General features: G+C 42.7%; 2 protein-coding genes across 8 annotated transcripts in view; one reads left to right on the top strand and one right to left on the bottom strand.

Moving 5' to 3' along the window:
* Positions 1–1,008: 1,008 nt before the first annotated feature.
* POGLUT2 (protein O-glucosyltransferase 2) lies at positions 1,009–15,534 on the bottom strand. 2 transcript variants are annotated; one of them, XM_070408628.1, is made up of 10 exons: positions 14,730–15,528; positions 13,156–13,361; positions 11,520–11,725; positions 11,269–11,346; positions 10,112–10,284; positions 9,752–9,989; positions 7,810–8,019; positions 6,117–6,206; positions 4,725–4,832; positions 1,009–1,314 (listed from the first exon to the last, which is right to left on the bottom strand). In XM_070408628.1, the coding sequence occupies exons 1-10, from the start codon at positions 14,909–14,911 to the stop codon at positions 1,297–1,299; spliced, it is 1,509 nt and encodes a 502-aa protein (XP_070264729.1). In that variant the 5' UTR covers positions 14,912–15,528; the 3' UTR covers positions 1,009–1,296. The 2 variants fall into 2 exon arrangements, with proteins under 2 accessions (XP_070264729.1, XP_070264728.1); XM_070408627.1 differs by lacking the exon at positions 1,009–1,314 and having other exon boundaries at positions 4,249–4,832; positions 14,730–15,534.
* Positions 15,372–16,281, top strand: part of BIVM (basic, immunoglobulin-like variable motif containing) — a 30,618-nt gene continuing 29,708 nt past the window's right edge. For 5 of the 6 annotated variants that reach the window (XM_070408623.1, XM_070408625.1, XM_070408626.1 and 2 more), the window contains exon 1: positions 15,372–15,787. The gene's annotated coding sequence lies outside the window, so the exon portion shown is untranslated. The remainder of the gene's footprint in view (positions 15,788–16,281) is intronic. The other variant, XM_070408621.1, reaches the window with a different exon arrangement.

Here is a 16,281-nt window from a genome sequence, read left to right as displayed (position 1 = left end):
TAGAAGGTTCAGGAGTCTGACTAGTTTCTCAAGAAAAGAATATTTTTAGTAGTTACATGGGTGTTTTCTTATAATTATTATTTTAAAAAATATATTTGTTTCAGAGAGGAGAGGAGAGGGTGAGAGAGATAGAAACATCAGTGATGAGAGAGAATCATTGATTGGCTGACTCCTGCAAGCCCCACACTGGGAATCAAGCCTGCAACCCAGGCAAGTGCCCTGACCATGACCTTCTGGCTTATAAGTCGATTTTTAACCACTGAGCCACGCCAGCCGGGCTTCTTATAATTATTTTTAAGCTGCAGACACATGTTATGTTTACATATTTAAGATACAACACAATTTCTCACAGACCATTTAACTGTAAGGTGGATGGAAGGGAAACTATTAAAGGAATCTGTAAAATATTATATTATGGTTCAGTGTTAGATTTCAAGTTCCTTTTTAATTCTCTTAATCACATTTCAAAGTGATTTTCATTCGGTCAGTCGTCATTTATTTAATATTTATTGAGCCTTTCTAGTTGGAGGTACTTTATTAAATAGAAGAAGAGCGTGGTCCCTGTGGTCAAGCTGCTTAAAATTTGGTAAAGGAAAGAGACAACCAACTAGATCACTACCACATAGCATGGTAAATGCAGGTGGAAGATTCAGAAGAGTGATTCCTGAAATGAGCATTGAAGGCTATCTAAGCCAGAAGAAGAAGAGAGGGTCATGGCATTGCAGACCAAGGGGAAAGCATACACAAGCAAGGTAAGAAGCCATTGAAAGAAGGTAAGGGATTTATTTTGCTGGGTTACAGAGTACACCCTTAGGAAGTCATGAGGGATTTGATTAAAGATGCAGGCAGAGACCAGATTATGAAAAGCCTTGTAAGATGTATTTGTTAGGTTTGGCTGTGAGTAACTTAAATCCAAAATAATAGTGTAAACAAGACAGAGGTTTATTGCTTTGTCATGCAAACCACATTTCTGGGTTGCTGGTGGCTGCTGTGATGTTCCACACTGAGTCCAGGACCCAGACTCCCCCTCTTTTTACTGATCCAAACACAGTTAATAACTAGCATATCACAGGCCTTTAAAATAAAAGTGGTTTTATTATAAAATTCTAAAAATGTGCTTTAAAAGACAGTCATGGGAATACTGCATAATAAGAAGAAATACATCTTCATGACCCAGACAATCACATAGCAGATTTTATATTGTCCATAGAATTAATATTTTAAAAAAACATTCTTCTTTTCAGATTAAGAAGAGTCTTCAGAGCACCATTATTTGAAGGGAAGGTATTCTGCATATCAGAGTTCATCTTTGGTCTGAAATGAAGAAGCAAAATATTTAGAGTCATCAAGAAGTCATACATGAGTTTGGAAGACTTATATTAGTCTATCAATTGTTTTCCCTTAAAGATGAAAGAAGGCAAAAAAAAAAAAGCCAAGTTACTGCTATAGACTTAGAGAGTCTAGAACTGTTTTTGGAATCACCCACGGGTAGAGTTTCATAGGACTACTGATGCAGCACCCAAACATCTAAGGGTGTGTATAACTGTAAAGGGCCTTGCGTTATGAATGGCCAGTGACAGGGTATGGTACACAATGAAGAAGAAATAAACAAAGCTGTCATTCCAGGCCCCCTAACTTCTACAAATAAGTAGAATCATTTGACAGCCCTTAATACACTTAGACAAATATAAAAAAATAAAAAAAGGGAGCGAGAGAAGAAGCTGCCCAGTTTCATTTGGAGTCCACAAAGTGTTCTGACACCAAATCTCACTAACTTTGTGAGAGGGTACCTTTCAATTCTGGCAATTGGTTTTGTCTCTGGCTTTAACTAATTTTATGGTTTTTCAGCACTGACAAGAGTTAACATTGGTTGATGATATACCACTTTCAAGGGCTATTTGGTAGCAAATAAGTTCTCAAAACAAAACCAATACAACAAAAACTCTATTATTATGATGTTGCTTAAAAATGTCAATATATATTATACTAGAGGCCCGGTGCACAAAAATTTGTGCACTTGGGGGGCGGGGGAAGGGGGGCCCCCCAGCCCGGCCTGTGCCCTCTCGCAGTCTGGGACCCCTCGGGAGATAATGACCTGCTGGCTTAGGCCTGCTCCTGGGTGGCAGAGGGCAGGCCCAATCCCTAAGTGCAGCCCCTGGTCAGGCTCAGAGCAGGGCTGATTGGGGGGTTGGGGCGCCGCCCCCCGTCATGCACAGAGAAGGGTGGATCGGGAGGTTTCGATGCCACCCTCAGTCACGCTCAGGGTAGGGCCGATTGGGGGGTTGGGGCACCGCCCCCATCACACTCAAGGCAGAGTCGATGGGGAGGTTGCGGCGCCAACCCCTGTCCTGCACAGAGCAGGGCCGATCAGGGGGTTGGGCACTGCCCCTGTCACTCACAGAGCAGAGCCGATCAGGGGGTTGGGGTGCTGCCCCCTGTCATGCACAGAGCAGGGCCAATCAGGGGGTTGAGGAGCTCCCCCCTGTCACTCACAGAGTAGGGCCGGTAGGGGAGTTGGGGCACTGCCCCCTGTCACACACAGAGCAGGGCCCATCAGGGGGTTGGGGCGCTGCACCCTGTCACACTCAGGGCAGGGCCAATGGGGAGGTTATGGCTCTACCCTGTCACACACAGAGCAAGGCCCGTGGGGTCGCCACCCTCTATCACCCACAGAGCAGGGCCGATCAGGGGGTTGGGGAGCTCCCCCCTGTCAAACACAGAGCCGCAGGGCAATCAGGAGATTGGGGAGCTCCCCCCTATCAGGCACAGAACAGGGCTGATCAGGGGTTTGGGGCGCCTTCCCCTGTCACGAATAGAGAAGGGCGGATAGGGGGGTTGTGACCCCGCCCCCTGTCACACACAGAGCTGCAGGGTGATCAGGGGGTTTGGCCACTGCCCCCTGTCACACTGATCCCGGTGCTGGGAGCCTCGCTGCTCCACTGATCCCGGTGCCGGGAGGCATATTATCCTTTTACTATATAGGATAGAGGCCTGGTGCATGGGTGGGGGCTGGCTGGTTTGTCCTGAAGGGTGTCCTGGATCAGGGTGGGGGTCCCCACTGGGGTGCCTGGCCAGTCTGGGTGAGGGGCTGAGGGCTGTTTTCCGGAAGCGAGTGACTGAAGCTTCCAACCGCTCCTTGTTTTCTTTTCTTTTTTTTTTTTTTATTCTGGGCCAGCTTTAGCTCTGAGGCCTCACTGCTGAAAACATCGATACAATGTTGCGGTCCGAGCCCGGTTGAATGGAAGCTGGTGTCTGGGGTTTTGTTTAGCTTCTTATTTGCAACATAGTACATAGTTGCTTAGAGTTGCAGCTGAGAGGCCAGCAAGTGAGGCGGGAAACGTTGGAGTCCGCAGCAAGCAAGCTTCATGCTCGCTTCAGTGCCTGGCTGCCGGCTGCCATCTTGGCTGACAGTTAATTTGCATATACTCACTGATTAGCCAATGAAAAGGGTAGCGGTCGTACGCTAATTACCATGTTTCTCTTTTATTAGTGTAGACTAGAGGTCTGGTGCACAAAATTTGTGCACTTGGGCGTGGGGGCGGGTTCCCTCAGCCCAGCCTGCACCCTCTGGTAGTCTGGGACCCCTCGCTCCTTACCGCCTTCCTGCTTGTTGCTCTTTACTGCTCCGCTCACTGCTCCTTAGCACTGCTGGAGGTGGGAGAGGCTCCCACCACCGCCGCTGTGCTTGCCAGCCTTGAGCCTGGATTCTGGCTGAGCGGCGCTCCCCCTGTGGGAGGGCACTGACCACCAGAGGGCAGCTCCTGCATTGAGCGTCTGCCCCCTAGTGGTCAGTGAGCGTCATAACGACCAGTCATTCTGCTGTTTGGTCGATTTGCATATTAACCTTTTGTTATATAGGATTATAGCTATAAATCAGAATTTTATACAATATACATTCCTTCAAACAAACAAAAAACTATAATTAAAACAACCCTCCCCTACCACACTGTCTTTATACACAACCAGGCACACAATTTGAAAATGAGAGACAAGTTTTTTGGTCCTTGCTTTCCTGTAATGCAGCTAGCTGATTCTGAACTAATTTCTTCTTTGGGATCAGTTTGGTTAATCACTAAATGAAAGCATTTACTGGATGACCTCTGAGGTCCTTTTTAGCCTGACAAGTCCCTATGTGAATCTGCCTTTTTTAAAAAATATTTTTTTATTGATTTCAGAGAGAAAGGGAGAGGGAGAGAGAGATAGAATCATCAATGATGAGAGAGAATCATTGATTGGCTGCCTCCTGCATGCCGCCCCCTACTAGGGATCGAGCCCGCAACCCTCGCATCTGCCCTTGAACTTGGGACCTTTCAGTTCTCAGGCTGACGCTCCATCCACTGAGCCAAACCAGCTAGGGCTAAATCTGCCTTTTATAAACAAAATCAGTATGTGGTGGTACCAACAGTGATTGCTTTTCATGAATAATTTGCTAAAATGAATAATCATGGTTATATATTTTTTTATCTCTAAATTCAAATGCCACACAATGTGAATTCTCACATTAAAAAAAGACCTCCGTCTACTTTGCTGGGAGCTCCTACATCTTCTCACTCAACTGTATCTCAGCACCCTTTCTTTTGCCTTGTTAGTATCTATTATATCTATCTCTCTGGTAAAATAAATTGCTTGGAGGCTGCAGGAGAAACGCAAATTATTATTGCCTGACTGAATAAAGACTTGGATCAAAGTTAGTTGTTACTTTGACATTGGCTAGTTCTGGTTACCTTTCTCCTGTGGCACGTGCAAGGAAAGAGGTCATCCTCGGTCTGTGGTTCTACCCTCTTCATGCCCTCTCGGATTTGGGGCTCACTCACTTGTAAATCGGCATATTCCTGTATAAGCAACAATGCAAAAGCATTCCTTACATGATGCTTAAAGTATATTTACCAAATTAGATATGCTAAAATTTGCTAGAATATGGTTCCATTTAACTCACACTTGTCAAGTGACAATATGCAGGGTCCACCATATTCCCCTTAAACATTCCACAACAGAGTTTTTGAGGCAGCTGTCCTTTGGACACTGGCTGCCTATTTCTAGGGGATCTCTCCTTATTCATCTTTTATTTATAGGACTTGATTTTTAACTTATTTTGTACTGCCTTCGCATTGCAGTGGGAAAAAAACTGTGCACACAATCTTCCTTAGACTGAGAATTTGAGGACAGAGGCTATTTTTGTCTTACCTACCATGGCTTATACAGAATCAGTTACCATCTTCATTCATTATGTGCTCCTTCTGTGACAGGCTCTGGACTAGGTGCTCATGCACTAGTATATGTGAGTTGAGTGAATGAACACTACTACCCTGTAGATCTTCAGGAACTGAGATAGTAAATCACCTACTCCTTCAGTTTACACCTTCACCCTCTCCATCCCTTCACCACACTCTAGATGTAATAAGGGGGGAAAGGCCAGTGCAGACCAGAAAAGAGTCTGACTTTGTCTTATAGCAGAGCCTAAGATATGGGGCTCAATATCTGCAATTCTGTGATTTTAAAAAAAGCTTAATTTATATCTAGTATAATTGTTAGCAAATTACTTGCTTACTACTGCTTTTTTTCTTTTTAAAGAACCTTTCAAATTCAGATATGCTTTAATTATGATACCTAAATGCTAAGGTCCATGAAAATGATTTCTAAGAGAAATCATGGCTCCCATGGAGTCAGCACAACAGTTCTAAACATACCTTGCACTATGTAGACAAAGAAATGGTAAGGCAGCAAGCAGTAATATTGGACAACGAGAAAATATGAATCCATGCATAGTAATTTTGCAGAATCAGATGCCAATTTCCTAACCAAATACCACATAGTTCTAACATTATTACCTTTCCTTTAATGTTGTAGCATTATCCAATAGCTAATCTTTGGTTTTCTTCCTTTTTCAATATTATTTAATGTTTGTCCTTGATTTTCACCCACAGAGGTACATTTATCTCCTTATATAATATATTTTCAGACATTGTTAAGTGAAAAGATATTATAAATATTATTTATATAAATATTAAAAATATATATATACATATATTATATAAGTAATACACATAATATTATTTCACTTAACTACTAATATGATCAATTACAAGTTAGATGTCATTTTCTTAGAAAATACTGACCTGGAAAAGTTTAAAGTAATAACAGAATATGTCATCACCCATGAGATTATTTCTTGCAAATTCTTGTCCTGTTTTTGCTATCTTCTTTGCCTACGGGACCAACAACAAAAAAATCCTTTCATGAAACATTTTTTCCCCATGTAGACGTAGGAAAACTGATCTTCAGAGTACATTTAAGTGAGAAAAATATCTTTGGGGTTAGTCTTTCCTGGTACAGGGAACAGTTAACAGAGTATGTTTGTTTTAATTAAAAGGAGGTTTTTAAGACTTGAGCGTTTGAGAAGTCATATTAAACCTTCTAGAATTAAGTCTCTCTTGGAGAGAAAGGGTATACATTAAATGAAGTAATAATGACTTTGTAAAGTAAATGCAGGATTAAGCTTAATGCACTGCCTTATAATTTTTCAGAAATGATTTCAAAGTGTATTTCCTGCAATCCCTAATTTTTTAAGCTTGATTTTATTTAAAAAAATCTTTATTGTTGAAAGTATTACATATGTCCTCTTTTTCCTCCCATTGACCCCCTCAGGCCCACACCCAACCCCCCCTTCCTGCCCCAGGCCTTCCCACCCCACTAACTGCATCCATGGGTTATGCATACAAGGTCTTTGGTTGATTACCTTCCACCCACCCACACTCCCCTTCCTTCCCTCTGAGATTCCACACTCTGTTCTATGCTTTCATGTCTCTGGATCCACTCCATTCATCAGTTTATTTTGTTAATTAGATTCCATATATGAGTGAAATCGTGTGATACTTGTCTTTCTCTGACTAACTTATTTCAGTTAGCATGATACTCTCCATGCTGTCTCAAAGGGTAAGAGATTCTGCTTTTTTACCTGTGCATAGTATTCCATGGTGTAAATGTACCACAGCATTTTTATCCATTCATCTACTAATGGGCACTTGGGCTGTTTCCAGATCTTAGCTATTGTAAATTGTGTTGCTATCAACATAGGGGTGCATACATTCTTTATGATTTGGTGTTTCGGGTTTCTTAGGATATATTTTTAGAAGTAGTTTCACTGGGTCAAATGGCAGTTCCATATTTAATTTTTTGAGGAAACTCCATACTGTTTTCCATAATGGCTGTACCAGTCTGCATTCCCACCAGCAGTGTACTAGGGTTCCTTTTTCTCCACATCCTCCAATCCCTCATTTTAATCCATAGCACAGTTAGTTTTCCCTCTATCAGGCTAGCTTTCTTATGTTCCTAGCAGAAGTGAGGAAGTGCTTGAGGCTCAGATCAACTTGACTAAAAGAGAAAGCATAGTCAAAGCCAAGGTTTAGCTTTTTGTTTCATGTGCAGAATAGACAGTTAAACCAAGCCACAATACCTGTGTTCATCCTGAATGGAACTGGGTTACCTATGGGGCTTCCTATTTATAGGTAAAGGTCTATTCTGAGCCAACTGAGCAGACATTTAAAATGAAGCCATGAGCCCGGCCAGCATGGCTCAGTGGTTGAGCATTGACCTATGAACCAGGAGGTCACAGTTCGATTTCCAGTCAGGGCATATGCCCGGGTTGCGGGCTCGATCCCCATTGTGGGGCTTGCAGGAGGCAGCTAATCAATGATTCTCTCTCATCACTGATGTTTCTATCTCTCTCTCCCTCTCTGTAATCAATAAAAATATATTTTAAAAATAAATAAAGGAGGCTATGATATTGGGGTACAAGGAGACTGACCTTACCTCTTCATCGTGATCTTTTGCCCAGTTAAGTTTTTCTAAAAGATCGCTCAGGTTGCTTTTAACAGGAATGTAATGTTTCCAGGGCTGCAGCTCATTGTAAAAGTGTTCATAGTAGATGGAGTCCTGCTTCAGCACCACACTGTCGCCGACTAGAAGATATGGCAGGCGATATGCTGCGACAGTGCCATCAACGTTTATTTGATACTTGTGCTGTGAAACAGCAGTAAAATGTAAGAACCTCTATTACATTCCTTTTTTTCTATTCTCATTATTCTCCTCCCCTTTCACACAGAGCCTCACTGTCTTCAGATATAAACTGGCCAGATTTTGCCCACTGCTTTCGCCATGTATAACTGCTATTATATAACGTGCTGATCTAGAGTTGAAGGCTTATTTTGATGCTCTCCTAAGTTTCACAGACCACAAGTCTAATGTTGAAGCAGCCAATAAAATAATAAATAATTGTCCTCAGGCTACAACCTAAAGAAAGATCGATTTATGGTGACTGTAATTTTCCTATTACTTAATTATTCACATGTGAGCACCTGCTGATGGCACATTCTATACCATGTTAACCATACCTTTTAAACATTAGGTGGCCACACACAAGTCTTAAGGAAATTAACAAGCTCTGAGGCAAGTACATCTCTGAATAAAAATACTCATAGCATTGTGTTAATCAATAGTCTTTAGCTCTAGCAAATTCAATAGATAGGAATAAAGCAAAGGCATGACAGAATACCCTGAGGATGGATGGCTGGTATTAGCTCTCTTTGGTTTTAACCATATTTCAAAAATCTCTATGATATGCGTATGGAAACAATGACAACTCAACTTAGGGTATTCTTTAGGTCTACCTGCTGCCATGTGACCCATCAACAACAAAAAACAAACTTGGCCATATACAGCAGAGACAGAGCTCACTAATCACTTGCCTTACCCACCTTTCTCACCACCACATGGGACTTCAAAAACAACTCATTGGTCTAGAGAACAGGGCAGTGTCCTACTGCGTGAAAAGTGGAGTTGCTGGAAAAAGGATCACTCCCTGGGAAACATGAGCAGTACACCTTCTAGCTACAGAAAGAATTCCCACGCAGACCATTTGGATGGATTTCAAGTCATTTCCCCACCAGAGTCCTATTAAGAGACACCTGGTTTACATCTTCTTTAGTCTGTTGTCAAGCTGTGGCTTTGGGAAGAAGTATTTGTAAAACCACTTACATGTATCTGTTAATAAAAAAGATTTTTGAGCTGAAATGTATTATCTTGGGGGTCAACTGGGGGGAAAAATTATAGCTCTCCCCCGGCCCCAAGCTCCCTGATATATATTTAATGTCAGGGTTGGGTACTGAGTACAGACCCAGGCTATCAAACCAGTCCCTGGGGTCTCCTGCCCTGAGAGTCACTGAGTTTAATGCTCATCTCTCCCGTCCCTGTAAGCTATAGGCCTCAATTTCTCTCCCCAAAATGAAGATACAGTATTCCCTTGAACAACATGGGGTTTAGGGACACGGACTCCTCCCCCATCTCCAGCACTGTCAAAATCATGCATATAACTTCTTTTCCCTCCTTCTTCTTTTTTTCTTTCTAACTTTTGATTCCCCCCAAACAGTTGTCCCTTTGTATCCATGGAGGTTTGGTTCCAGGACCCCCAGAGATACCAAAATCCACAGGTGATCAAGTTCCTTATATAAAATGGCAAAGATCAATGCACATAGCCGGCCATCCGCATCTGCGGATTCCCACCCTCACATAAAAATACTGTTTTTGATCTGCAGTTGACTGAATCCATGGACTCAAAAGCTAGAGAAATAGAGGGCTGACTGTTTATTGAGAAAAACCAGCCTGTAAATGGGTCTGTGCCGTTCAATCCCATGTCGTTCAAGGGTCAACTGTATTTGGAAAAACAAAAAAGGATTGGTCACAGATGAGGCCATACCTTGAAGAAATCAAAAAATGAAATGTGTTTCACAATGGGACCATAGAGGCTTTCATCGTGTTTAAAGAAGAAAAAGTTGGTGAAGGCAGCATCTATGAGCTCTGGGTGTTTTCTGCTGAGTTTAACCAGCTCAAGTCTCTCTTTTCGGCTGTCTCGGCCTCTCCAGACAGCTGTGGAGTTTTTGCTTTCCCAGGGAGGACCCGTGTTAGCTTGCACAGACATCATATCCAGACTTACTCTGGAAGACAGAAAGTACAACACATTTGCCCTCCAAACCATCACATCACAAAGGTTGTTGGGAAAGAACTCACCAAGGGGGAAAAAACCAAGGCTCTGGGTCATGTGTGACCCGTCTCTCACCGGCCCATGGTTTCTAGAACAGAGTCCGTCAGGTCGTAGGTGGGCATCACGATATCCTTGGAATCTGTGGAGCCACACCAGGAAAAGATCGGATGAATGTGTGGACTGGATTTCTTTTTCTCCAAAGGCCAATCTCCCAAATTAACAAAAAACTCCACATCAGGCATCCTCACCTAGGACAAAGAAAAGAGCTTATTAACACGTCTGGCACTGTATAATGCCTTCTATTGATCAATGTGTGTCCTTGTAAAAAGAGGTGAGGACATACAGGGACAATGGCTTGTGAGGACAGAGACTAGGCAGGGGTCCTCAAACTTTTTAAACAGGGGGCCAGTTCACTGTCCCTCAGACCGTTGGAGGGCCGGACTATAGTTAAAAAAAAAACTATGAACAAATTCCTATGCACACTGCACATATCTTATTTTGAAGTAAAAAAACAAAATGGGAACAAATACAATATTTGTATTTGCATGTGGCCCGTGGGCCGTAGTTTGAGGTCCCCTGGACTAGAGCGATGCAGCTGCAAACCAAGGAATGCCAAGCATTGCCGGGCACCGCCAGAAGTCAGGAAGAGCTGAGAAGGCTTCTCCTCTGTGGGTTTCAGAGGAATCACAGCCCTGCTGGCACCTTGATTTTGGACGTCTAGTCTACAGAACTGTGAAATAATAAATTTCTGTTGTTTAAAGCCACCCAGTTTGGAGTAGTTTATTACAGCAGCCGTAGGAAATTAACACAGGCACCCCACAAGACATAAAACTTCAGAATACACCGAAACCGGTTTGGCTCAATGGATAGAGTGTCGGCCTGCGGACTGAAAGGTCCCAGGTTCGATTCCGGTCAAGGGCATGTACCTGGGTTGCGGGCACATCCCCAGTAGGAGATGTGCAGGAGGCAGCTGATCGATGTTTCTCTCTCATCGATGTTTCTAACTCTCTCTCTCTCTCCCTTTCTCTCTGTAAAAAATCAATAAAATATATTAAAAAAAAAACAAAAAACAAAAAAACTTCAGAATAGTATTATAATAAGGCCCATATAGGACACCTCTGATATGATTATTATTTTTAGTTTGAAAAATTGTATTTTAAAACCTGGGCTTAATTAGAGGGCTGACTGTATATTGAGAAAAAAATTTTATTTTATATAAAAGAAATACTTACTTTTCTAGTCAAAGAAAGTAGTATGGCATCCATGAAAATTCTAAAACCTACATGTTCACCATGAGTCTTGATATAAACCTGAAAGGTAATTGAATGTTTATTACATTAGTCTAAAAGTGTTGGCAGGCTTCACTGAGATAAAGGTTATCAGAATGATCCTCAGAATGATTTTTAGTAAAGCTAGTTGTAGCCAAATGGTCAAAATAAAAAATCACTAAGACAGACAAGCAAACCTCAAGCACAAATTGTACCTTGTTATCCTTCACGGTATAGTGACACAAGCTCTGCCTTTGTCCAAATCTCTTTGGGATTTCTTCTGCAATCTTTTCTGGATCAACAGTAGGGAAATGCACCAGATCTCTCTGAATCTGAGCGATGGTTTCCGGGCAGTTCATCTCCTGTAGCCAGGCTGCACTATCTTCCAAAGGACAGTCACAATTCTCGTGGTAAACCGGCCCTAATTACACACAAGCAACAAATTATACAGTTATAATCTCACTCAGCATTTGGAACACGTAACAAATATCCATTACATGACTTCACAGATTTTGCCGAGGTTATTAGGAAGGGTATTTTGTCTTCTGTTCTGACAGCTCTTCACAGTAAGGTAGTGATATTTTCACATTCAGGCCTGCTTCACACGAGTTCTAAAGAAAGCCAATAGTAACTAATTTTTGCTCACAGTGGCTATTACAGTCCATTATTTTTTATGTTCTGTGTACTTAAAAATAAGCAAACATTTATAAAAATATATCAAAGGAGTATGTCTTTTTTGATGAAAGACAAAAGTGATATAAAATTAATATTTCAATGATCTCTTATAAAAACAGTTTCTTAAAGTGTCTAAGGTATTTTCCTCAATGAGTAAATCATCATCAATAACAATATAAGTAAACAAAGAACCATTACTATGTTTGTTTGTTTTAAGAATTATACAAAAACAAGAGCAATCTTCAAAACAGTTCATTCAGCCCAGCTGGTGTGGTTAAGTGGTTGAGCATCTATGAACCAGGAGGTCATAGTTTGATTTCCATTCAGGCTCAGTTGCAGGCTCAGTGCCCAGTAGGGGACGTGCTGGAGGCAGCAGATCAATGATTCTCTCTCTCCTTTATGAAAAAAAAAAGTTCATTCATATTGTAATTAATTATATGTTTATAGAAATAATACTAACAAAATATAGCAGAATCTGAATGGAGATTTTACTGTCATTCCTTTCTATAATTTTCAGATTCCCACCTGACCCAGGCAGTAGTCAATAATGGAATATTTTTTAAGGTTTATATTGTACCATGTGGTCCTGGTGGAATGTGGGAAATATTTTTAATTTGCCTTTATTGGAGGTGGGGAACAAGAAAAATTTGTGTCTCTGTATATACACTGCTTTTCCACTGTATTAGGGTACTATCTCCATTGATATGGAAAGATATGGCTCTAGGTAATGCAGCTGCAATATATATATATTTATTCAGAATTTCTCCAGAAAAATACTATTGGAACAAAGAAAAAACAACAACAGTTAACTTCTCCCCTTTGCTTCAAGCCCTTTCTCTTCCTGAAGTGGTCAAATTTCAATAGTGCTTATCAGTTACTGTCACATACCTCCAATTAAATAAGTGTAATCTATGACCATATTGTATATAGCTTGATTATTCTTGTTAATGTGTGTCTTCAGGGAACAAATTCTCTATTAGTATGTTCTTCCCTTTTTAGTGAATTATAATTTCCATTCAAATCTTGCATTTCCTCAGGACTTTCAATTTAGCTTTCAAGGAGAAAATGTCTATTTTTTTCTTTCAGTGAAAAAATATCATGCTAATTTTTTTTTAAAATTAAAGTACAGGCATCATTGTATTCAAATTGTTGTTTTAAAGTTATGTTCCAAATTACCTTTTAAAATATATGGGGATTTGGCCACATGTTGACCTTGGAATTTAACTTCAACCTTCAGATTCTTGTAGCTTGCATACATTCTGTATCTGACTATGAAGGACCCATCCTTGCGGTCTAAAACCTGGACGCCAACTCTAGTGAATTGCTCATCGGGTGCTGAGATTTTAATCTGGAATATCTTTTCACCTGGAGAAGATGTGAACCTGTGATGGGTAGAAGAATAATATAGAAAGATTATTTTAAGGAACAAATGCACAAAGATTATGCTGTCCAGTCTGTGAATCTTACTCTTCTCCTTCACGTTCTCCCGCTAACATACACTGTCTTCTCTGTTATACTTTGAGTATCAGAATGAATCTCATGGATCAGAGATTTTAAAAAGAAGAGGATGCCAATAGCCAAGATAACATAAAACAGTTTCATTAGAAAATTGCAAGGGAATATGTTACTAAAACTAATCTATGTAAACACAGAATGTATGTATGCATTTCATATATAAAAATATTCTTATCAACCTACTATTTATTATATGTCCATCACATACGGAAATTTTTGATCAAATAGTGCCTCTAAAAATATTTTGAAAAATCTCTCTCAATGATTCTTTTAAAAATTAGTATTATAGCCCAGGTCAGTGTTTGTCAGTGGTCAGTGGTTTGTCATGAAGAGAAAGGTTGCAGGTTCAATTCCCAGTCAAGGGAACTTACCTGGGTTGCAGATCCCAGCATTCAGGAGGCTCCCTTACATCTCTCTCCCCCTCCCTCCCTTTTATTCTCTCAAAAAAAAATCAATGGAAAAATATCCTCAAGTGAGGATTAACAACAAAAATTATAAATCATGCCCAGCATGGGCAAAAGCCAGTAGGTAGTGTACCATCTAAGTGACACCGCATGAAAGGTTTTTTTGAGTGAGTGCTCTTGCTCTTAAGATTATATTTAGTTTCTCCAATTATACTATTTAATATCTTTTATTTGCTTTGGAAAACGTATTCCCAAGGTTTTTTTCTTTCCTACAAAATATACATGGTGAGCAATTAAAAAAAGAATCATTTCAGAAGTATGTGAATTCTAGACATAAGTCTTGAGTAAAATTTCAATTGTTGAGTTCAATGGAGTGAAACAAACGTTTGTTGCAAACACATATACTTTCCCTCTAAACTCTAAGGTCTCAAATAGTGCTTGATTATTCTTTTTGAGTTCCAAAGCACGTTTACCTGCAGATGTGCACCTGGAAACGGAGGGCAGCACCAAGGAAAAATGAAACCAAGTTTCTAACAACTGGATCTAAATTCCTTATTACAGGTTATGCAAAAGTGGTTGTCTCTCTAGTTACGTGGGAATCCCTATGAAAATAGCTAGGAGAAGAGCTCATTCGGAATTATTCCGAAAGCTCTGAGAAAGATTGGTTGGGACGAAGAAAGACAGTTACAACCAGATGTGGAGAGCACCCAAATATCCTGAACTTTAAACTGCTGTGGAGAAAGGAGTTCTTGGGCGGATAAAACTGGAAAGAAGTAGCAGTAAGCTTTAACTGCATTCCAAAAATAGTTAGGTAGCTGTTTCTCAACTTACTTATTTCCGGATGTATCCACCGCCTGAATATAGAAGTAGCGCGCAGGAAGGACAACAGCGGCTTTCAGCCCTGGTCCCCATACTTCACTCTTCTCTGGGCTCAGTCGCCTCTCTCCGCCGGTTTCAGCAAACGCTGGAACTGTCCCCAGAAAGAAGTAGTAAAGCAGCAAAATTCTAAACATTTACGAGACGGACTATCAAATAATCCACGAATAAATGAGGTATCAAAGATGGACAGAACGAGCTGTGGTTTGGGTAAGGGCACGTTGGCCGATCGCAGCAGCAAAAAACGGCTCCAAGAGGTGTCGCTTGCTGTGCGGGGCAAGGCGCGCGGGTCTCCACGTCCCCCAGGAAAATCACAACCGGAGCGCGGGCTTGTGCAGCTGAAGGACAGTCGTTCTGCTGAAACGGGCAAGAACCGCACTGCTCCTCTTTCTGGGGACAATGCTAAACTTGCGTTGCTCCTGCAACTGGAGCATCATTGGGGGCGAATCCGTCTCAGGTTCCAGTCCAAGGTGCCCGGCGAGGGGATTGGCCGCGCGCGTCGGGCCGGCTGAGTAAGGCTTTCTCTAAGTGGATGGTGGATGGACACGCGTCCCGGCGCCGTGGCTTCCTGGGACGTGTAGTTCGCGATGGGATCAGCGGAAATCCTGCCAGGTTTTCCCATCTCTCACTCATTTATTTGTTTTGCGGTCAGGGCTTCCAGGGAACAGATAAATACTACATCTCCGATAGAAGGGCACGCGGGCCAGGAGGCACAACTAAGATTTTTTTCTTCTTTGAATTGCCACCATATCCTCCGCACCTGCAGAGGTCAGGTGTAAAACACGATGAAAGAAGGTTTGTCAGTGATATCTCAGGATATCATTGATATCTGATAGTGGTCTCCGGGCGCAGCCATCCAGGGCGCTGTCCCGCGGCTGCCAGATGGGACGAGAGACGCCAGCCCCAGGGTAACCCGAGGAGCGTCGCAGGCCGCGCGCGGGAATCGGTGATTGGGCTCCGTAGCAGGATTTCGCCGCGGCCGCAGCGACCCAACCCCACCGGCCAGGCTGAAGGTACCCGGGGCTATGGGCAGAACCAAAGTGGCTGTCCGCGGCGGTGCGCCCTGCGCGCGGGGGTCTTGTGCCAGGAACCCGGGCGCCGCGGGCCAGGCCTGGCGCGGTCCGCCTGTTCTAGGTGCCGCCAACGCCGCCGGGCGGCCAAGGGCCGTGGGCTCTCCGGACCCCGGGAGCGGTCCCAGTGGAGGTCACTGCGTCGGTACTCGTTCTCCTGGGAAAAAGTGGAGTGACGAGCGGGGCCGCAGGATGGAGGGAAGCGCCACGAGTGCTCTCGGGAACAAAGCCTGATTTGGAGTGGCCCCCGGGTATACCGGTGGCTAATGCCAGGAGCCCGTCTGTCTCCCAGCCACGCTCTGTAGGGCAGGGTCCGGAGCGCGCGGTGGCCATCCCTGCGCCCCTGTGCGCCCACCGCGGGGCCGAGGTGGTCTCCAGGAGCCTCCTCCTCGTCCTCCCTCCCGCTCTTGACCTTGCCAGCTGCCCCGATAACCCAC

Source organism: Myotis yumanensis, unplaced genomic scaffold (genome assembly GCF_028538775.1).
Source record: "Myotis yumanensis isolate MYYU_CA2020_CCGP unplaced genomic scaffold, mMyoYum1.0.hap1 SCAF_3, whole genome shotgun sequence".
NCBI lineage: Eukaryota > Metazoa > Chordata > Mammalia > Chiroptera > Vespertilionidae > Myotis > Myotis yumanensis.
This window is presented reverse-complemented; position numbering and strand designations above follow the sequence as displayed.